This window comes from Pezoporus occidentalis, unplaced genomic scaffold, assembly GCF_034315485.1.
Source record: "Pezoporus occidentalis ecotype Australia unplaced genomic scaffold, CSIRO_AGI_Poc_V1 ctg115, whole genome shotgun sequence".
Classification (NCBI taxonomy): Eukaryota; Metazoa; Chordata; class Aves; order Psittaciformes; family Psittacidae; genus Pezoporus; species Pezoporus occidentalis.
In genome coordinates this window covers 2,443,868-2,468,042 of record NW_026912940.1, presented here as the reverse complement: position 1 = coordinate 2,468,042, position 24,175 = coordinate 2,443,868, and the positions used below count along the sequence as shown (strand labels likewise).

Below are 24,175 nucleotides of genomic sequence, written 5' to 3'. Positions count from 1 at the left end.
TACAGATAAAGAAGCAAAGAATTCATTTCCAGCTATGATCCCACTTAGCACAGCAAGCGAAGGAACCAGCAGTGAAGTATGCTTGGCTACTCAAGTTTATTGTGATTTGCCTGGAAGTAAGACTTCTTTCTATGATGATGTCCAAAAATCCACTACATGGAGGCACCAGCACTTATTTTTATGAGGTTAGCATAGCTTCATGAAGAAGCAAGAAATACTTAGTTTGGATGACAAATCATTCCACAACCATTATTAATCCCCCAAGCAGTAAATATGGCAGGTTTCAAGAGCCAATTTGAAAGGTCAGCATTTATCTTTTTGTCTATTTCTAGCCTTAATAACTTTTGCACTCTGCCTGTAGATTGATGATTGAAGGGAAAGATACAGAGGTTTATAAATAGGAAACATAACCTAGGCATAACAAGACAGGGTCCCGACTGGACCGAAATTATCTCTACCTGTTCTGGTTTTGATGACTATAACCTACCTTAATCCAAAATCTAATTAATCGGATTAGATTAGGAGAGCGGATTTTCCTGAAATGCCCAGACAAACCACATGCAATTTCATATTTGGGGCACAGTGTTGCATTTCATTTCTAAATCCACAGGCATTTGGAACTTCTTTTTTCCCGTGACAGGAAGTATTTGTCCCTCTGCAGAAGTTTTTTTCTCTAAAAAATGTCTGCCTCTTAACCCAGCAGAAGACCATTACTTGGCTTTCATTGCTATTCATTTCCTAGACCTGATGTCACTGCAATTACTAAGAAGCCAAGAAATTCTAGCTTTTCAAGTGAGAAATATTTTGCTGAGCGATTGGTTTGATGTTTTTTTTTGAGACAGTATGTGCCTATGTTCCATAAAAAGGCAAAGCAGCAAATAGCAGCAGTACCCACCTCTGCTAGTGCAGACACAGAATATGGGATGTTATGCAGCAGCAAGGATGTGTACACATCAGTCATGAATGCACAGTAAGACAGCAAAGAAAGCAAAACTGACTAGATCATGAAAACATGCCTCTCATGTAAACATTTTCTGATTACTAGATGGGAACCCTGTTTATACACTTGTAATAGATACACAATCAGACCCACCTATAATAGGTTTAACTCATCCAAACTGGCTCTTGGATAAATTTAAGTAGTCTTCAAGAAGAAGAATCATTAAGTAAGTAAAACTTCTCAAATACTACAAAAAATTTTCTTTTAAAACTCATGACTCCTTTCCGCATTTTTGAGCCAAATTCCTCTATCTCACACTGTTAAATCTGTACTGATTTGACAAACATGGTTTTGTTGCTTCCCTGATAGAACAAGGAGTGACTAGTGGAGTCCCTCAGGGGTCGGTGCTGGGACCAGTGCTGTTTAATATTTTCATCAGTGACCTGGATGAGGGAACTGAATGTACCCTCAGCAAGTTTGCTGATGAGACTAAACTGGGAGGAGTGGCTGACACACCAGAGGGCTGCGTTGCCATTCAGCAAGACCTGGACAGGCTGGAGAGTTGGGCAGAGAGGAACTTGATGAAATTCAACAAGGGCAAGTGTAGAGTCTTGCATCTGGGGAAGAACAACCCCATGTACCAGTACAGGTTGGGGGCTGACCTGCTGGACAGTAGTGAAGGGGAAAGGGACCTGGGGGTCCTGGTGGATAGGAGGGTGACCATGAGCCAGCAATGTGCCCTTGTGGCCAAGAAGGCCAATGGCATCCTAGGGTGCATTAGAAAGTGTGTGGTTAGTAGGTCAAGAGAGGTTCTCCTCCCCCTCCACTCTGCCTTGGTGAGGCCACATCTGGACTATTGTGTCCAGTTCTGGGCCCCTCAGTTCAAGAAGGACAGGGAATTGCTTGAAAGAGTCCAGCACAGAGCTACAAAGATGATTAAGGGAATGGAACATCTCTCTCATGAGGAGAGGCTGAGGGAGCTGGGACTCTTTAGCTTGGAGAAGGGGAGACTGAGGGGTGACCTCATCAATGTTTACAAATATGTAAAGGGTGAGTGTCAGGATGATGGAGCTAGGTTTTTTTCAGTGATATCCAGTGACAGGACAAGGGGCAATGGGTGTAAACTGGAGCATAGGAGGTTCCATGTGAACATCAGGAAAATTTCTTTACTGTGAGAGTGACAGAGCACTGGAACGGGTTGCCCAGGGGGGGTTGTGGAGTTTCCTACATTGGAGATATTCAAGGCCCACCTGGACAAGTTCCTGTGTGATGTACTCTAGGTTACCCTGCTCTTGCAGGAGGGTTGGACTAGATAATCTTTGGAGGTACCTTCCAACCCTTAGGATTCTCTGATTCTGTAAAGGGCATTATTGAGAACAAAATAAAAACAGTTCCCCCAAAAGTATGAGCACACAGAGAACCCCACTGCTTAAAAAGGGCATGTGATTGGACTGTTTACTTCAGTACAGTTCTTACGAGGCTGCACTGAGCAGGCACGTACAATATTTACTTCGGAAACATCCCCTCAGGAAAAGATCCTCTGAAAGATTTCCTAAATGCTAGTTTGTACACTATGTGTTTTAATTAATGTACAGAATAGAAATTACCATTTAGATAAGATAATGCTCCCCAGCCACCCCACCCTTGCATTCTGAAACTCTGCCACGTTTCTCAGCCCCTCATTCCACTAGTATTTATAGCAATCCTCAAGCCCTGGATAGCATTAATTCAGCTGCAGTTGGAGAGTTTCTCCAAGGCAAATCTCTTCAGTTCCGAAGTGCATGAATTGCTTAATTTGAGTGCTCTGCAATTCAAGTACTTTAAATAGAGAAAATAATGCAGGAAATGGCAGACCTCATACTTGCTTATGTGACTGCTCCAACAGCTGTAAACAGCAGAGTGAGCTGTACGCATATGTGCAGCCCCAGCTGCCAGCACAGACACCCGAGCAATGATAACTGAGAAATCCTTCGTCTCCTGGCCATAATCTCAGAGGGTTCACATGCAGAAGTTCAGGAACCCATGGCTGAATGTGTCACTGGGGCTTATCATGGCCAAGTCTTACACAGCAGCCATATGTGCAGTGGAGAGTCGGATAGATTACTGGGGATAAAAAGATACTCTCTCTGGTCCTGGAAGTACTAATGGGATTTACAACCACTTCACACAGGTAATCTCTTATTCCCCGATTCCCCTCTCCAGAGATCAAGAAGGAATCAGGGATCCTGTGCCTCCTGCCACACCTGAATGGCTCAGGCTTCCCCAGAAGTTGCTCAAACTCTCCATTTAAGCCTGAGGTACTGGTGGTCACCTAAGCACATTAAAAAGGGTGTTGTGTGATTCAATTAGGTCATGTTTTGAAGTATCTTGAAGATAAGAAGTGCTGCATGTGGCAACCAAATAAGATGTCAATCTCTACAATTATTTTGTAATTTTTGAGTACAAAAGAAATGTCCTATTTAGATATGTTACATTTAGATACTGGATATCGCAGGGCAAAGGACTGTCATTTTGATTTTTTCTGCAGAGTGCCACACCACCTATAGAAAAGTACTGCCTGAATAAACTTAGGTACTGTATACTAGTATACTAGTATTAGAGTGACCAGATTATGAAGTCCTAAAAAATGCAAATGGTTTGTCTTGGTAACAGAAACTGACCGAAAGTTTCAACTTCAGCGACGGAAATAATAATGACACTAGCACATAATGGGCAGAGGCAAGAGGAACAAACCCCCTACTAAGTAACTAAGTAACAGAATTATCTTCTTTTGTTAAACGAAGATTAGCCTCAGTCTCTACCTGAGTAGATTCAAACTTTCAGAATGGGTGCTCAAGGGCTGCTTTTCTATTATTTGTTGCGCAGCTCAGGTAACACAATAAACAAACTCATTCCATTTCATACAGAATTGGCGTGCAGCATGGCAATGCATGGCAGAAATGGCAGTCCAGATTTTCTTACATATACAAATAACTAACCTAAATGAAAGCCTCAAAGGTGCAGAACCAAAAAAACCCCAAACCCAACTGCACCCACCAGAAGGTGAAGCACTTACAAGCTAGGAAATGCTGCATTTCAGATTTGCAGTAGTCTCCCCCATCTCAGTTTTCACTGTTAATGCACTGAGTAAAGCAGGAAACTAATGGAAAAAAAAAAAAGATTAAGCAATTGCATAAGAGGATCTGTATCCTGAAGTACACATAACAAGAGAGCTGAATTAAAATTGCACACAAACTTTTTTTCCCAGGCTATACTCCACTTGTAGCAGACAAATCACTACCAATAGCTAATTAATGTAACCGACAGTCAGCTCTGTCAGTAGAATACATTATGGCAGAACGGCAGCCTGAGAGGGTTCAGCAAGTCTAGAAGAAATATGAATTGTGAAACCACCACCACAAAGCAGCACAGTGAAAACTGGGATGAATCTTTGTGTTGGTGTAACAAGAACAGCATGTCAAAATCTTCCCAAACTTCAGCATTTGTCCTAAGTTCATGAGCATTAGTAAAATCATGAGTCATTAGAAAACTCGGTACTTGATGTAAAACTGTTCCTTGCTAGCTCAGGGAATCTGAGCAGAGAAAAATGTACCTAAATTATTCTCAGAGGTGAGTCAGATGCAGTGGGGCATTTCTAAAGACATCTTTAATACTAACCATAATTTACCCCAATTAGTCCTCATTACCTGTTTTCTTCTCTAATGGGTCTCAACATTGCTTTTCAGATTGCCTCTTTGCAAGCAGCTGCTCACACAAACTGTGGGATCCAACTGAAAAACTGCTTCCTTTTACAAAGGCCACCTTGCTCTGCCCTTTGCAGAAGCCTCCTGAAGATGACTACCTTCCCTAAGGAGGATGGACTGCAGCTCCCACAGCATAACCCTAAGCAGCCAGTCTCCTGGCTAAAGGCAATCACCACTTTTCAACCATTGATGACAACAGGGAAACCCTCAAATATTATTTTGCATGCAGTTTGCATCCCTGGAGCTGGTTATCACACAGGCTTTTTTTGGTTCTGAATGACCAAACATCGTGCCAGCAGGGAAGAACTTCTGCAGGCTTCAGCTTGGCTTCCTATGTAAATTCAACAGCTTTTTGCTTCCTGATTTTTGGTTAATAAATACTGAAGAAACAACCTAAATAAATGAAGAATCCAGGGAAGCTGAGGTGTTGAAAAAGATACCTGTAATATGACAATGCCTCAAGTGTGTCGGGTGCTGCATGTGAACACAACAGGCAGTCCCAAACAGCAGCGCAGGAACCTGTTTTAACTAGCACAGACATACAAGCCGAGGCTCACAATGCGAATTACAGTTGCCACAGAGTGATTCACACAATTCATGTCCTTCAATGAGAATATTCCAATTTTCATCTGATTATTCGTGAAGTAATGTATGTAAAATGACCTGAAATGTGGGTGAAGCATGGAGGAGAGGTTACAAGCTTGCAGACATGGTAGCTCAAGTGAGTTAAGAGTTCAACATGAAACCACGGCTGGTCAGTTTCAAACCAGAGTTTTCTGAGGCGGCAGACAGGCAGCACGAGCTAATGGAGCTCGCAGCTCCTCTCCTCTCTCAGGACCCTCGGCCAGCAGCTGAAACACTTGGGTGTGCCCCAAATTGCAGGGTATGGGCTGTTCCAAGAAGCAGTTTTAAGATTCTTCGTATATTGTCTCAGGCCTATAAAGCTGTCCCTCCTCCCATCAGGCTGACAGAGCACACTCCCCTAGGATATTATCTGGAAAAGAATTTCAGCTTATAAAACAGGTTTACCAGCTGAATAAAACATCTAGAGGAACTGTATACTTTAGGATCTGTTTTCACACAACAGATTTGTTCTAAGGTACATTTTTTCCTTATTATTATTTTAAATTAATCTTCAATAGGAAAGATTATTATTTCACCCACAGTACTGCCACAACATCTCTATTTGTTGAGATAAAATCAAAACACCCAAGAGATGCCTTTAGTCAGACTGGTAAATCACTACCATCATCTTAAGCCATTTTACTCAATCTGTGGATTCCAAAACAGTTGTTCAGTGGCTTTGTGTGTTGGGAAATCTCATTCTGGACCTTTAAATTTCATTTTCTTTCCAAAACAAGTATTTAAGATTTCTTTTTACAGTTAATCACAGAGAAAATAAAACACTGGTGAAAAACTCAGCAATGTTTGTTTTATAACCTTTGTCCTCACAAGAGTGGAAACTAAGGGCTACCTGGCAGAGTTCAATGTGGGTCACTCTTCAAGAAAAACATCTACATGTAGAAAGAGGGAACATCTCTGAAGATAGCAGTCAAATCATGAAATGTTTACAAAATGAATCATGATGCCACTGACCTATGTGCATCTGCAAGTCTAGAGGAAAGTAACTGCTGATCCTGGCAACAAAATTTCAGGGGGATTCACTTCTGAAATCTTTCAATAAATTTGGATCCTGATCTTCAAAAGTAACCGGAGATTGGCTAGGCCCATCCTGACTGAGCAGAAAAGCCAGGAAGTTGTGACCTGTGCTCACTAGGTTCTGTCGCCTTCCAGTTCTGTCCGGTCTCCTTTCTGTCTCTGAGCATTAAGCTGTTCAACAGATGGCATTAGGAAAATTAAGGGTTTGCTGGGTATTTTGAGTATCAATTTGAGCAGACTATCAAGACACCCCTCCTGCCCTTCTGCATGAAACTGCACTCCGAGCACTCATGTCATACACAAGTTGCCTCGTCAGTGATCAGTACCATCCAAAGCACTAAGAACAAGCGTCAGTGCTATACTCCATGCTGGCAGTGCCAAACCCTTACTCAAGACACCAGTTTTCATTTTTCAGGCTTCATTTTCTTATAAATACTACACTGGCTTCATTTGCACAGGAATGGTAGAAACAGCTTTATTTGTGCAAGATACTGTAACCCATTTAAAGAAGCAGTTAAGTTACAAGCACAGTAAAACGAACTATCTAGAGAAGCCATAAATCAAAACCAAATAGAACACCTCAGACACTGACTACATCCCAACAAATAAATAAGTTAAATTTTCTGATTTCTTAATCATTCATGCATCTTGGCCAGCATTTGGTATTCTATGCTTTTACGCCTCCAACACATTTCTACAAGTTTGAAAATGTAGAAGTAGTTATTCTTGTGCTTTATCAGTCAAGGCCAAGTGACCAAGGCAAGTTGTGTGTTAAAAACAAAACAATCTCCTCTCTCACCAGCCACTACCGCAAAATTTGCAGGCAACACATGCAGAAATACACCTTGATCTCTAGACATCATACAGCAAATAAGGGGTCTTCTACTTAAGACACACACAGAAACCTCTCTTTGGTACTAGAGTAAACTGGTACTGACATAATGACATCTAGGGGAAGTAGGTGAGAAAAGTCCACACAAAATCATGGTAGTGTAAGATTAACCTAACTGATTTAAAAAAAAATGGAGAAGAAAAACCCCGCAACAACTTTACAATACACCTATTTTTTCTAACTCCATAATGCCTTAAGCCTTAGCAATGTCAACTGCAGTGATGAAAACTGGAACTGCTTGAAGGGGAAAGGGCAGGAAAATCATTAAGGGAACAATTCCAGATCTGCTCCAAAGGACAGGAAGGGAAGACTCACTCTCAAAACATGAGAGAAAAGAAATGTTTACAGAGGAATAAAAATGGGGGGAAAGGGAGAGACATAACACATGGTGGTGGGGAGGGCAGTATCTGTCACAAAAAGTAATAAAACTTAGCATTTTGCTGTGTTGATACCTCAAACCTGGCATTTGGATGACACAGACAACATTTCCAAACAAGAATGAACTATCCAGTTTCCCAGAAAAACATTAGAACATATTTACAGGTAATTTTTCTGCCATGGATGGGTTTCAGCATTCGTGAGAATGGGGCAGATGCACCGAATATCCAGCACGAAAAGGGGTATTTTTCTACCTGTGTATTTCTCTGTACATATTCAATATATTAAACAACCACACATTTATATTTAAATGCATTTACATTTATTTATGTATACAAAGCTGATTAGGTGGTCTGGCCTTAGCTATTTTATTTTTTCATCTCCAGGAGAAATAACTTACTGTTCTTGTTTCTCAGTAGAAACACATTACTTGCTGTATTAGTATCAGAAACAGAGTACTGAAACTCAACATGTGGTTCACAAAGCAGCATATCCTGTTTTATTATACGGAAAAACAACACATGTATTCACACAAAACAGATTATGTTTAAAAGCTGCAAAGTAAGGAGGTAGTGTAGAAATATGAAAATGAAAGGCAGGAAGTGTTCTTGGCATCTTCATTCAAATTGTGCATATATATAAAAATCAGGACTGCAATTTCCCACCACTGTATGAACAATTTTAATTTCACCTTATCCTCCTTGTGCGCTAGAGAGCAGTAATGACAGGCTAGACATAGATATAAATGGTCAGAGAGAAAGAGAATTTATTACCTTTATTGTACACAATTGCAAGCACTGTGAGACTCTGACCTATAAAGAGAAAGGAAACTAAGAGAAATAACATGTAGGATGAAGCCATAGATACTACAATGGTATTTCCAAATTGACAGAGGTTGTCCTAAAATAATTTAAGAAAGAAGTCATATACTTCTTTTATACTGATATGTGGTCAGTATTAAATGCATTAAAGAGAGGAAAAATTCTTTTACCAGCCAAAAAAAATCTTACAGACTCTTCCCAAAGATTACCTTTGTGAGAAAAAGAGTTTTATCCCACTCTGCTGATTAGAAAGGACTGTTTCGTAAAAATTCATCATTCAGCGTCTGGATGCAACTTAACTTTCCTTTGCAAAAGGGGAGGGATGTGAGGAAGAAGTGCTGTATGCAGCAGGTTCATGTTCACAGTCTACTGCCTTGCCAGGTGTACTTCAAGTAGCTCAAAACCAGTAGTATAAAACACTACTTACTCAAAAGGAGCCCTAGCTTTGGTTTTGGGACTTTTGAACACACTGTACTTCTGCTAATAAAGAAAATAAAAATCCTGGCTTCTTCCCTCTTGAAGTCCCAATTCAGTTTTGAGTTTCTTATGAATTGCAGGAAAATCAAGTGATGCATTCACAGCTGTAAGGAAGAACTTGGCCATCCTAGAACTCTGCATACTCTCAAGTGTACAACTGAAGAATGTCTAGTGGTAAGATTTATTCCAGTATCTGAAACCAATGGACTTTCTTCACATTTAGCTTAAAGAACGCACAGCAGTGAAATGTTCAAGCCACTGATGACCCTTCTAATATAAGAGAGCGTCTACTTTTCTCACCTGTTCAAATAAAATTAAGCTCTCTTAGTAATATGCTATTTCCATTAATTTGCCATTTCTTCTATATATTTAAGAAATGCCTTTTATACAACCAAGAACTTACCAGTCTTTAACCAGCAGGAGGGAGAAATTCTTAGCATGTTAGATAAGAAAAATTATTCCCAATGTTAACCATGAAAGGTATCAACACAGAGAGCATACAAAAAAATCACAAGACATAGACACCACTTGGTCTTGATCACCATTTTTCCCATAATTTTCCTCTGTTTGCTAAAGACTTGTCTTCCCCAGGGATCCAAAAACATGTAACTGCCCATCACACAAGCAGGCCATAGCAGGAGAGCATCTTAAAAATTCCCAGACCTTCTATTTTAATTCTCTCAATATGAGTCTAATCTCAAGAAACCTGACATGTAGTCAAGGAACCACCCAACAGCTTTCCCTTGCTCATAGCAATCTGCACATCACCAGAACTACTCATAACAACACCACTGCAACACTATTCTTATTTTAGTTATCTCCATGTAAAGCACAGGCTTACGCCTCTCTCACAGCTGTTCCTTCAAATTGACTCTTGAATTATGAAAGCCAAAATTACTCCTAATATCAGCCACCTTCACATTTTAGGAATGCCAAACATTCACAGGCTCACAGCACAGAACATATGCTCCAGCTCATCAGCCCAGGGATTTTGATGGCAATAATCACAATAATTTCACAGTTACAGAAAATAAATCTTTACATACTCTACCATTTTCCAAGTTACCATACAGATTTTACTGCTAATTTCTAACTATGACTTGTTCAGAGAACTGTTGTGGTACAACGGGATCTAACTGGTGTCATACATCACAGATACATCTGTGTCATAGGGCACGGCAATTTCCTACTTTAAGCTCCAGGCTAACCAGAGGCGGCCTGGCCCCAAATTCCACCTACAGAAAAGGTCTGACAATGACTGCTGCCAGGCTTGTCTCTGTGTCTGCAGTGAACACATCCAGGACTTCCCAGCTACATGACAGCCCATTAGGAGATGCTCCCACCCCACCAGGCATGCAGAAACCCTGGGCACAGGCAAACAATCCCCATGCTCTGAGCAGACTATTACTCCTGGTCAGGAAAGGAAAACACTAGAGGAATCCTGAATGTAAGGCAGTCCTGGAAAAGGAGAAAGCTGCTGCATCTGGTCTTCACTCAACTGACACCCAAGGGTGGCACAGCGAGTTTTCCATTTTTAAGTCTCCTATGTGTGTTGTGGAGGGACAGGACATGTCTCTAGACAAAAGCACTTGTGATGATGGCTACAGAAGGGCCAGTCACAGAAAATACTTTTCCTAAAAACCTAAGATCAGCTACTGGCAATTTAAAGGAAGTAGATTCCAGTGTTCAAACCACAAAGCTACAACCACATCACCTGTAGGACCAATCTGAAAAGAAGCTAAGAACATTACCTGAAGCCATTTAGCACCATCTTTGGAGCAACACTACCTGTAGATTACCTCAGCACTGAACTCTGGGTGAGGACCACCTGACTCCTCAGCTCCTCCATGCATTTGGTATCCTCCCTCTTCTCTCCTACACTATCCTAGTTAGAGGCAGATGGGCCAGCACTGCAGGGAGTTGCAGCAATGGAGTTACCGCAGTACACACCAAAGAAAGAGAAAAGCTGTCACCACTGTCACCACTCACACAGCAGTTGACACCAAAGGTAAAACAGGCGGGTACACACAGATCTGTACTCTCCTCTGCCCAAGGTTAGCACTGTGGTAGAACCTGCCTTGCAGCACTCACCCCCACTCTCCAGTTGTCAAGGAAAATAAACAAAGCCAGTAAACTTCATCTTGAGTCACTCAGAAGTAATAATTTCAAAAGTCAGGACTGTTAGAAAACAAGCAAAGTTATCTGTAAAGATACCAAAACCACCTATACAGATCTAAAATGTAAGTTACTGAGTTTAAACATGGCAGGAATTTAACTTATCTTTGTGTACTCTGCAACATGATCCCCCATTAGCAAGACCTGTCTGCTACAGTTCAGTTTTATTCCTTCTCAGCTTTAGAGGCCAAAGGTAGCTCAGATGTCTTGGTTATGAAGAACATAAGCAGTCAGCCGTCATATTTCCTTACTAATGGCTCTGATATCAGTGTTAACAGGACCATACTGCAGGCACTTCATTAGTTACAGCTTTTGTCATTGTCTCACACACACAACTAGAAAAACAGAAATGAAAAGACTACATGCATGTTGCACAGCTAATCTTTAGCACCCTACATACAAATGTCCTACACAGAACACACAGCTAAAAATGTCACACCAAAGTGAACATTTCTATATTAATGACTGCAAAATGCTCTCAGTGGGATTTTTTATTGAATGCACAGTGTTAAGGCCATTTAAAAATCTGCTCACAAACATGAGCCCTTACCAGCACTCTCAGGACCCCAGCAGCCCCACTATGCTTTTACCCATTTTCCCAAACAAAGGAGAGCTCTGCTGTTCAAATTACTCTCTTAGGGACATGCTGCACAACCCCTCTGACTTAATTTTACTTTCTCAATAACACCACTGCAAACACACTGAATGCTAATACTAAATAAACTATTCAAATATTCGGTCTCTACGGAGGCACCACATGAATTGTCTTCGTGAAAAGAAACTTCTGAGGAGATTGTCAGGTACTTTCCATGTGGGAGAAACAAAAAGAAGAAAAAAAAAGCTGATTTTAATAAAAATGCCTTGTGAATGAAAAGTGATTTATTGTGACATGGAGAGATAGTAGCTTTACTGTTAATTTAATAGGTTGACCAAAACAGCAAACAGAGCATGACTGTCACTACAGTTTCAAAGAGGGCTGGACAGCGACTCAAAGCAGCAAACTCTGAGGAGAAACATACTAAGGTCAAAATGTTTTGGTCTCTCTGATGAAAATAACTAAATTGGAACTGGACACTCAAAACCCAGATCTCCACTCAAAACAGTCATTTGTGGAGTTAAACAGTCAATTTCCAAGTGTATCTCTCAGAGTAAGGAGCGTAACTGAAACTTCAACGGGGAAAGAACCTCCAAAACCCAAAATTATACCTCCCTGCAAAAGCTAACAGCACTGTGGCTTTTTACAGTTAGGTTCCCACTGTTTACGGTTCTCCCATTGGTGGAGCATCAGAACACAATACAGAGCCAATATTTTGTAGACTGACAGCTCTATGCAGTGAGAATCACTATGATTATCCTCATTTCATAGAGCAAAAAACCAAGGAATTATAACCTCAAAGTAAAAGAAGTATTTAGATTCCTGGGGAATGCGAGATCGCCAAGGCTGTGTTGTAGATCACAGCACCTACGTCTACCAATCCTAAGGCTCGACTGTCTTACATTCCTTTTTGGCCTTTCTTCTTATGGTCACCATTACACCTAAATATTATGTATTATTAAATTATCTGCAATATATGTTTTACCTTGCCATGTTGGCATCTCAAGGTAGCAGAAGTACACAGCATTTCTCTTCAAGTCTGATTTTCTTTTGAGGTGTAAGACATAAAATTCTGAAAGTTAAATGCAAGTGAGACTTATTGAATCCTCTCATCTTTCAGCACTCCCCTGCTCCTCTTCTCTTTACCCCTGCTAGCACCAACAGGTACCTGTGTTCCAGGATGGGCTCCACCTCTTGTCCACATGCCCAGGACTTGCATCTATCCTGCTCGTGCAGTGGAAAAAGCAGAACTTAATTTCCACCAGAAGAAAGAAGCCCACTGTGCCTTCAGGGGCCCTTGGGGATCTGTTGATAGGTGCTGACAAACACCCCAGTTTTGCACATTACCATGTGTCTGCATGTATGCACGTGTCTTCATTTTGTGAATTTATTGTCAACTTCCATCTTGAAGGTAAAGAGTAACTCTTCCCAAACCTCTCCAGAGAAAAGACTGAGTACAGTACTCGCTGTCCAAATAAAGTAGTCTTTGCTACTATCAACATAAAAATGCAGACAGGACATCACAATTTACAAGAATGAACTATTCTAATTTAACCTTCTCAAGGGAAACCAGCTACAGTTGGCCCCTTTCTGCCTACCCCTTCCCTCCCCTCCCTCCCACCCCCCCACCAGCTGACTTACCTCACCCTCAGCCAGTGCTTCTATTAATAGCTAATACTTGAAAATATGAAGTCCCGAATCTGCTCTCTCCTTTCATAGAATCATAGATTCCTAGAATGGTTTGGGTTGGAAAGGACCTTAAGGTTATCTAGTTACAAACCACCATGGGCAGGGACACCTCACACTAAACCACGTCACCCAAGGCTCTGTCCAACCTGGCCTTAAACACTGCCAGGGATGGAGCATTCACCACTTCTTTTTTTCTTAAAACTACTCAATGGACAATGGATTAAACAGCCTATTTGGTCATTTCAAGGAATACTCAAGCTTATTAGAGAAGAAAAAGATGTCTGTACAAATGTGTGTGTGTTCATAAACAAGCTGGTTCCCCACCTTTTTATGCAGGACTTCTCTTTTTATGTAGACAACTTCTTCTGGTCTGTCCACATGTTGTTCAAAATAAACTTTCTGACTCAGGGATGCAATTTCTTTGCTCTCTCAAATCACCATTCTCAAACAAGAATAAGGTGATCCACGTACTTTGGAAATTTTCTTGAAGTCTCACATTATGGTCAGATATCAAACATCAGTACACCAAAATGTGAAAGTCACAATCTTAGACTGAGATGGATTTAGTGAAGTGTAAGGGCCGCCATCTTAGACTGAAGGATCAATGCAGCAGCAGTGCCCAGATTTTCCATTTCCACTCTGCAACAAATTGCAGAGTCACCATCTCATGCTGGTTTTGGTGATAACTGGCCCTGTGAAGACAGCATCTTCCAATTCTTTCCCAACAGAGCTCCTCACAGGCAGTGCCAGCTACAGCCATAGCTGCTGGACCAACGTAGATCATGCATGGGCTGCTGGAAGCATCAGTCAAGAGATGAGAGTGTCCCACACACTGCTTTCCCAGAGGAGAAAAGCCTGAATTATCCCCATGTAAGCATCCTATTGCTTGCCCTCTTCTGGAGCAAGGGCTCATATCTTTGATTTAACATCCACAAGCAGCAGATTTAAACTGTACTGATCATCAGAAGAGGAAGTGGAGGACCTTACTCACACAAGAAAGCAGACAGCATGGCAAGGATCACGGCTGCATCTCCAGTTGGCCAGGAACTGCTGAAAGCAGTAATCCCAGGTGGACCATCTAGTCTCACTGATGAGGGCTACCTCCATTTTCAGCTTCAACAGCGATCGGGTCTGGATTACCCAGGTTCACTTTCCTTGCCTGAACAACGAAGAATTGCTAACCGTGCTACCACAAAGGCCTGCTTCTGCCAGGCTGTTACTGGAAATTCAGGAAGCTTACCCAGGAATGGGGTTACACCAGGCAGATGTATACTTGCCATAAAACAGAGGAGAGGCGCTTTATGTCAGCCACTGCCCAGTCATGAGGCTCTCACATCTTCTGGAGCAATTCCTGTGGCTCTTGCACTCTTGTTTCAATCCCCACTGCTGCAGCAACAGCAGACAAAGACCACTGTTCTCACTGCACAGCGCTCTGTTTCCATGACAGCTGTAATTACACCCACAAACATCTTCTACCTATGTTTCCTTGGAACTTAGGACAGAACAGATTCAATACAAGAAGACACAGTAATATGTTGCATTTAATTTATTAAAGTGCGAGAGCAAGTAAGACAAAAAGAGAGTGGTAAGTTTGCTTTTCTTCCCCCTCAAAATGGACCTTGAATCTTAAGAAAGAAAACCAAACCCATCCACAGTCCAGTTACATCCTATAGGTGCCACTCAGCAGATGGAACTTACCGGACTGCTTCTAAGCTAATTTGAAGATGTATTTTTCATTTATTCAGGGAGAATGTTAGATATATTTAGAGCAAAATAATTTTATTATTACCACTGATCTGTGAGCAACTGCATCCTCAAGTCTATAATATGAGCTTAATAACCAAGACGAGAGGAGAAGCAATGAAACTGACCTTATCAGAACATGATGCATTAGTTTCAAGTTAATGTGATTATGTCCCCACCTATCTCACCCAGCACAAGGTTGTGAACAGTTAAGAGTATGTCTAAATCTCTTCTACCATGAAGACTTTTTCCTGCCATACATTCTATTAAATAAAAATAGATGTATGACAGGAGATAACAGAAAAAAGTGGGACAAAGTTTCTACATACAGCAGCTTTAAACAAACAAACTTAACTGTGATTTGAAACAAAACCACAATATGCACAATAACAAAAACTGACAGAAAAAGAAAAGCAGTAAGAGTAAAAACCTGTTTTATCTGGTGTGGAATAATGGGGGAAATTAGAGACCACTACCCTCTTCTCCCTAATGTTTAATATTAAAACATTAAGGAAACTTTAGGGCAGAATGCAGCTGTTACTTCCACGATGGAATGCAGTTGATATGCACAGAATCTATCCTACGATAGTTCCCCAGGCAACCCTGCGACCTTGGCGTATGCGAAGATAAACTGAATGAAGAGCGGAGCAGAACGAACACACCACAGCCAGGCTCTGTTATACTCCCTGTGGGAGCAGGAAGACTCCATGTCCTGATAAGCCACAGAGCAGCTGATAGACAAGGATTGTAAAGCAAGAGAATTTCACACCAATCATTAATAAAATATGTATAACTAGAGCTACTCAAGCTCCATAGGCACATACTCAAGCTCCACAGCCATACAGTCAAACTCCATAGGTATTTAGCAATGAAATTGAAACTTGTGTTACTATGAAGGGGTATGAATAGAGAGATACAAAGGCCTCTTAAATGGTCAGGAGACCCGAGAAACGTAACTGATTTATGCTCAGAACTGACAGCCGGAGAGGCTTTGGCCTTGTGTGGGAAGACTAAATTAAAACAGGACTGAAGAAAACAGGACTGAAAAAAACAAGACTAACGAACTTCTAATCAGGAAAGACTATCCTTGATGTCTGCTACATCGCAACACCACCTGGACATTCACCCAAACACAGCTTCACAATCAGCAAAAGATGATTAGGCTGTCCTTTCCATGAACTATCCCCATTATAATTTCACTTTAATACTAAATGTCACAGCTGCAGGTCCAGAGACCCCTGCCCAGGTGGGAAGAGCATGCGGAATTAGGCAAACAACAGTGTAACCTTATGCAAATTAACTGCCCAATGGGTAAATGGTGGGAGTAATGGGTAAAACAGAGAGTTACTAACCTGAGTTAAATCCCATAAGAAAGACTGCATTGTAACTGCGGGGTTGGTTGACGGGCTGAACCTGTCTTCTGCCCTCCACAGAGAGGCCTACTGGATAAGAGCTATACTCTATGCACATTTAATGATTAATTTTAGCGGGCTTTATATGTATGTTATTGTCACGCTTGTTCTCACAGTTAATGTACTGTCAACAGCAATCTTTGAACCTTAATGCCCTGTCAATGGAAATGCTCAAACATTAAGCTGTCATGAATTTATGTAATAAAAAAACCTCAGCTAAGATCTATTTTGTGTGAGTTTCCAGAAACTCAGAAAATTAACTCGGTGAGTGAATCTGTTACAGTGAATCCCTGAATAGGACAGCTGAATCACCCTTGGATATACTATGCTGCCCAATGTAGCCCCTGCAGAGGGCTCCGACAGGCTGATCAGGCTCGAGGGTCTCACCTTTCCCAGAACATTAATAGACGCTTCAAACATATGGGTAAGGGGGTAAAATCCCCCCCTTACTAGGGTAAAATCCCCTCTTACTGGGGTAGAACCTACCCTTAACATGACGTTTGGGAATCCTGAAGGCTAGAATGTAGCAACCTCCATGGATGTACAAGTAAGTTCTGAGAGAAGGCACCAGAATCTGATAAGGTCTGAAGGTCCTACCTATATTAAGCTCTGCATGGGATTTAGTAAGAAGACAAAGAGCACAAGGATATAAGGAGCAATCTTAACTTACTAGGAGCTCAACACTTCAAAAAGCACCAGAAAAGGTGACTTAACATCAAAAGTAAATTTACTGTTCACTTGTTTTCATTAGAGAGCTAATGCTAAAACCAACAGTACTATGATCGTCAGTAAACAAATGGAGGTAGCCATCTTGTATCTAATAAAACCATAGGCAAAAAGAAAACAGCATATATACATAAAGCAAAGACAGCCAGAAAGGAATAGAGAATTAATACTGCTCATGTCAAAAACATTAAGGACACAGAATAGTTCAAATTAATTTTAGCTCTGCTTTCTCTTCCTTTGCTGTTTTGAGGTACACAGCTAACTGGTTTCTCAGGCACCTTCTCTGGAGAAATACGTTAAATGCTTTACAACGGTTAAGATTACTTTGCCAAATAGTTCAGGTATAAAATGAATGGAAACCAGGAGCGACTAAAAGTCTTTCTTGGCTAAAAGAAGTACTACGTACATTGCAATTTTTTTTTTCTCTTCATTCCCCAGATCAGGAAAGAGCATTTTCCTTAACAACTCAGAAGAAATGAGGTGTGACAAGTGCACATAAAGATCACATTTACTAAAATTTCAGAATTATTCTGTATTATTTTCCATAACATGCACTGGACATTCTTTTCCAATATACAAATGTAGCAAAATATGATTTATCAAGTAAAAATTACCTAAAATCCCAAACTTTTGCCTATTAAAATGCAGTACTATAACTTGAAACCAATAATTAAATCAATTTTTCATTCTCCTGTTTGCATTAAGATGGATATAAGCACTGGAAAAAGAGACTCAAGATGGTCGTGTATGATAGGACTCAACAAACCTCTGCACCCCCTCATCTCACACCTCTGTGCCCTTGCTACCACTCCTCTACACAGGTCTTCTGGAAAAAGACAATCAGAAGCAGCAAAGAGGTGGATGCATGATTTCCTTGCAACCTGCTGAATCATGTACGTGAGAAAGCTCATTGTAGGGAAAAGTGAAAGACAGAAAGACAGAAATAAAGGCGTGCTGAGTTATTTTCTTGTTTTAAAATTAAAACCAGGAAGTGTTAAAAGATGTCGACAAGGTTTTTCTTCAAAATTTCTCATCGTTCCAACCTCAGCAGTATCATGCATACTGGAGTTCAAATTGGCTGCATTTTCCACTTGAAATGGCAACGCAGAATGCCAACTCAGTTAAAGTTCTGTTAGGCTTTGTTAGTTGCTTGAAAATGCAGTAATTTCTCTATTTCTTTCACACGTTGAAATGTTTTGGGCTTTCAGGTTTTTTTCCCCACTTTGAAAGGTGAGAAGAGCAGAGAAGAAGAGTGTAGAGAACAGTGAACTCTTCCTTACTGGTAGACTGCTGTAAGCAACAACTGAGATAGGAAGGACTACAAAATAGTTGCCATTAATTCCTGGATATCTTGAATCATAAGAGGCAGAACATTTGTACCATACAGGCTTAACAGAGAAGTTTACATTTTATGAACTCAAATTACAAAAACTGTGTATGTGCAGGTATACATTTAAAACCAGAATTGAACAACTCAAAACAAATCAAACAAAAAAACACAAAAACCCATCCCAAAACCTGAAACCCAAACAAAACCCAAAACCCAAACAAAACCCAACAAACCGCCTCTAGTTCTTTCCGTTAGGAAGGACTACAAAGGTAGCAGATCTATCAAGACTAAATCCAAAAGCTGCATAGCAGTAGTCTATCCATCTCCTATTGGTAAGAAAGAATCCAAAAGCTTTAATATATTAAAATATTTGTTTGAACAAATGTCAGCTTAGATATTAGATAATATAATAATGCATACTCTTATATGCAAGGAATCAGTTGAAAAATATTCCCAGGTAAACTACAGATGCTGGATTACTTTGGTGTGTGGAAGGTGAGCAGTACTGCCTGCCAATTATTTGCTTGTGAGCCCAGTTGTCAGTAAGGCTCCAAAGGTGATTTGGATAAATGTTCTGCAGAACATTGTACAGCATCTTCTGCCAGAAAGCAGCACAGAAAACTCTTGGCACCATAAGAATGAACACAAAACTGAGACAGTTCACAGACAAATACTTGCAAAGACCATAAAACCATCCTAAACAGTGTAAGTTACTTTTGCACCACAAACGCACACAGTCTGGGGAAAAAGCCTTCTGTGTTCCCAAGACATTTCCATTAACAGCAATGGTAGTTCTGTGTAATCAATGGCAGAAATATAAACACACTTAGCAGTGAATAATGATTTTTAAAAGTCTAGTAAGATAGAACGAAAATTTTTACTTATCAAAGCTAAAAAATATTTAACATTCCTCCGTGAATATAAGCACTATTAAATATGGTAGGTTTCTTGAGACAAATACTTTGCCACTGTTTTCCCCAATATAGAACTGCTACCTACCTCTGGGTACATTTTGCTACCAACCCAGTTAAGTAGTAAAAGAAGGGATCTCTCAAAAATCAACCTTGCTTCATCCACAGAGCTAAATGTTCCCGGAACATTTCCTTCTGGACACTCTTTATCCACACAAAGGAGAAAAAAACCCAAACCACCCTTTGCCATATTTTACAGCAAGCAAATTAATAATCCGAGGAAAGACAGAAAAGCAGCAACTTTCATAGACTACACTCACTGTATGTAGTAAATCATCATTTTCAAGGCACCAGATGCGCAATAAAGGAGACAGGTTAAAGGAAACAAAAAAACATTTGGTTACTTATTACCCAGTGAATATTACAAAAGCTGTGCAATTTGCAAGAGGCATTTATTAAGTAGAACGGTTACTTCAGGATGTAATATCCATCACCTACCTTGTAGAAGGGCTCCATTTCTCTTGAAAAAGGTGCTTCCTGGCCAAATGGGCGGACCTGATGTGCTGAAGGTAAGAAGAAATAAGTGTCAAGAAAATCTCATTTACATTAAACAATTACAGGTTTAATTGAATTCTGTTCTGTTTTTAAAGCTAATGTAACATCATGGCATTTTTGCCTTCAAGCAAGATTCTAAAATTTCATGTTAAAAATAGGTTAATTCAATTCAAGATTTACATTCTCTTTGCAAGGAAGAACCTCCTTAGCAAAGCACACACCCACACTCTCTTAGAGGAAGAGAGAAAAAAGCATTTTGGAATAAATAAAAAACCCCTAATACACAAAACCAAGTCAATGTCAAGAACATTTCCTGAATTCTCAGTACAGCAAAATAGATGTCTTTTCCCAAAGCCATCTGCTAAAAACCCAAATCTCTCGGTCTTTTACTCATCCATAACAACACACTGCCCCAGCTAACACATCAAACCAGAAAAGCCCTGGCCAAACACCAGGTGGTTTCCATGCTTCCACCAGAGCACTCTGCCCTGCACTCAGGACACCACCACATCCCTCTTCTGCTTTGCCTCCTGCTCACACAGAGGCTGCCCGAACGCAACGGCCTCTGAGAGATCTCTTCCGTGACAAGCGCAGCTGAAGGTGAAGAACAGATTTAAACGCGGGAAAGGGAAGAGGAGGGAACATCGGTATGAACCTCTAAACCTTGTTTCCTTTGTTGCCTCAGAGCAGCCCCATAGTGCTGTGAGCAGTAGGACTGTGGATCCTCCACTGCAATAACCTCTGCAGTGTCAGGGAGTCAGAGAAGACAGGAGGCTGTAAGGAACTGCCTCATGGCTGCCCGCACCCCACCTCTTCTGTAAGGGCATGGGAGCATGGCTGCACCCTTACGACCACACCAAAACAGCTCTTCTGCCACAGCCCTGTCTTGTTGGCAGAAGGGCCAAACTCGCCGCATGCAGAAGGAAACTTCACTCTTTTCTTAACAGCAGCTGTTGGCCAGGTGTGCCCATCTCTCCACCACAGCACAGCTCGCCCTCCCAGGGCATTCCACAGGCAGTGCTGCCCAGAGCAAGAGCATGGACACCCCTGCTCCTATCGGGTGCGGAGTCCTCTGTGGGAGAGGCAGTACCGCTAGGAGTTCACTGATCACATCACAGGACTCAGGCACAGCAAGTCTTTTAAAGAGCACAGCACCTAGAGGAAATAACTGAAAACATGGAAAGATCTGTTGCAGTGTTGGTCAAGGCAAGTGGAAGAGACAGACTGCCAGGGGGTCCTGCCTGTGGTTATGAAACAGGTTTTAAAATCCTCTATATCTTGAAGACAGTAACAGGTATTTTAATATATTGAGCTTTTATTGACATTTGCATCATGAAACTATGTTATCGGTATATAAATAACTGTCTTATGCCCAAATTCAAGCACAAATTAAAAGCAAGGGACTTGTCCTGGGTTCAGCAGTAGCAGTCATTTTTCTCCTTCTTGGTAGCTGGTGCAGTGCAGTGTTTTGACTTTCGGCTCGGGAACAGAGCTGATAGCGATGTTTTGGTTTGGCCAAGGACTTTGTGAGCCTCATGCTCTGCCAGGGAGGAGGGGAAGCCGGGAGGAAGCAGAAACAGGACACCTGACCCAAACTGACCAAAGAGGTATTCCATACCACAGCACGTCATGCCCAGGAGGTAACTGGGAGTTAGCCGGAAGGGCTGGGAGACTGCAGGGTTGGAGGAGGCATCGGTCAGAGCTTGGTCGGGCTGGGGGTAGAGGTATCGGTTGGCTGGTGCTGAGGTGTTGTATTCTCTTCCCTTGTTATTTCCTTTATCATTGTTATTATTGGCGGTAGCAGCAGTGATTTGTGTTATACCTTAGTTACTAAACTGTTCTTATCTCAACCCGTGGGAGTTGCATTCTTTTCAATTCTCCTCTCCGTCCCTCCGGGAGTAGGGGGAGGGAAAGAAGGGGGGGAGTGAGTGAACGAGTTACCTGACTGGGTTTAAACCACGACAGCACTAAATATCCTTTGATAAGATTGCTGTAAGGCACCCTGCCTTTTTAAAGTAATCCACCTTCCTCTCTGGATGGAAACTGTGAGGCAAGCCCCACATGCCATTTCTGTTCAGTTACTTTTGCCTCCACTTGAGTTGACTACCACTATACAAAATGCAATGAAATGTGAAACAGATGTTTTCTAATACATTGACAGCATTAGCAAAGTTCTGACAGAATGCTATACATAAAAAACACACTGCTTTCACAATTATTCTGCACAGACTGTCATGCTAATGTATGAAAACTTCTCTGTGTTAAAATACAGACTGTAAAAGGATACAAAGCAATTACGTGAGTAATAAAAGCCTTCAGTACTCCTGAACAAAAAGGGGAGTTGAGAGACAGCGAGTGTGCAAAATGACCAAGAAGTAGTTAAGTAGGTCTGCGTTCTGGAGTGCTGGAGTGCACTGGGGCACTCATCTGAACATGCACGCTCACTTCATAGGGCTTAATGTAACCAATTGTTTGCATTCCTTACAGTAAGCACCAGCTCTTCAAGTGTAGCTCCTCAACTCACATGAAGGTCAAGAGCTGTTGAGGGCATTCACACTCCTGTAGGACAGGCTCAAGGTTTTATAGAGCACTGGAGCTCAGGATAATCTCTGGGACAGGACACATCACGCTACAAGTGGAAAGCCATAGAATAATCTTCATGCTGTACAAATATGCCCCAGAAATCACAGTATGGCAACTATATGCTTTCCAAAAGCCCAAGGGAAAAAAAATAGTAATATTCTGAAATTCAGACATAGAAAAAAACTACTCCCAGGCTTCTGTATGCCTGTTTGTGGGTGAAAGAGGGTTAAAGAAAGGGGAGAGAAAAGCCTATATATTTGAATAGACAAAATGTCTCCGCTAGAGAAACAAAGCCATAGTAATTTATCTTATTTTCCAACTTCAGAAAAGGCCCAAGGCTCTCATAAAAACTCCATCTGATTCAGCACAAACCCACATGAACTGAGAAAATCAACTGTGCCTTCCCAAGGAAGGAAGCTGAAGAATTCAAGCATGTAGATAGTGTACCACAGTGACTGGTCAAGCCCTTCAAACAACAAACTTCTGTGTTTGCAGAACTCCAGGGCTTTGATAAAGTTTAGCTATGCCTGATCTGTGTTGGATGAATTCTCTTTCTGCTCACAAACTTTTGCACAAGAAGTCTCAGAGCATATTAATTATTAAAACATGTTTCAAGTTGAGAAATGATAGAGTTTCACTACCTCTCAAAGTGCTCAAAAGCTGCTTCCTTCCTGTTCCAGATTAAGAAACCATCTGAAGAAGTTCATTCTTCTAAAGATCCTCTACAACAAAAAAACTCTGGTCCATCCCAGGCATTTTTCCAAACAAATTGTTTCTTCAGTGTAGTCTGTAAGCTACTCGGAAGAGTGGCTGGCTCTCCTACAGAAGTAGGAGCATATTCCATATTTAGGCAAAATAAAAATGCAAATCTGGTTTTAGAATTTTCTTTTGTAATCAATACATGCCATAAGATTAGTATTTATACGATTAGCATTATAGATGGCAGAGTTTTCCCCAAAACCTATCAACTAAACACACTGACTAAAGTAATATTTAATCTTGACTAAATCCCCACACACCTAGTGGAAGAAAAGCAGTAACTAGTTTGAACTCTTACATCAGTGCGAAGAAACATGTGGCCTAATGCAATTTTGTTATGCTCAGGTTTGGGCTGACTTAACTCCTAGCAGCAGTTGAGCACAGAGCACTAGGTGGGGGTCAGGCATGAGGTGGACCTGCATCAATCATGAAGAGCTGAGATTTCAAACAATCTTGGAAGAACACGAATCAGTATAGTTTATCGATGAGATGTGAAACACCAACACCTACCTGACAAGGACCATTACTTTGATTTGCAGAAAACACTATCTTTTCAAGCATACCCTCAGCCAAAGGGATATCCAGGCTGCAAAAGTATTCAGTAGCAAATGCATAACACAGGATCTGAAGGTGCATGTTTGTGTCCAGTCCCTCCAGTGCAAGATGCACCTCCTTCTGAAGCACAGTCATTGTCACTGCAGCACTTGTGCATCACTGCAGGGAGCAAATGAAGTATTCACATGCTTGCTGAAAACCACTAACACTGTTTTAACCCATGAGCGTCTGC

The 24,175-nt window shown here is 41.1% G+C and overlaps 1 protein-coding gene across 9 annotated transcripts in view; it reads right to left on the bottom strand.

The window, feature by feature from the left end:
• FOXN3 (forkhead box N3) overlaps window positions 1-24,175 on the bottom strand; it is a 216,955-nt gene that overhangs the window by 60,304 nt on the left and 132,476 nt on the right. For all 9 annotated transcript variants that reach the window (XM_062638632.1, XM_062638641.1, XM_062638623.1 and 6 more), the window contains exon 4: window positions 19,990-20,054. In XM_062638632.1, coding sequence (XP_062494616.1) covers window positions 19,990-20,054 — 65 coding nt within the window. The remainder of the gene's footprint in view (window positions 1-19,989; window positions 20,055-24,175) is intronic.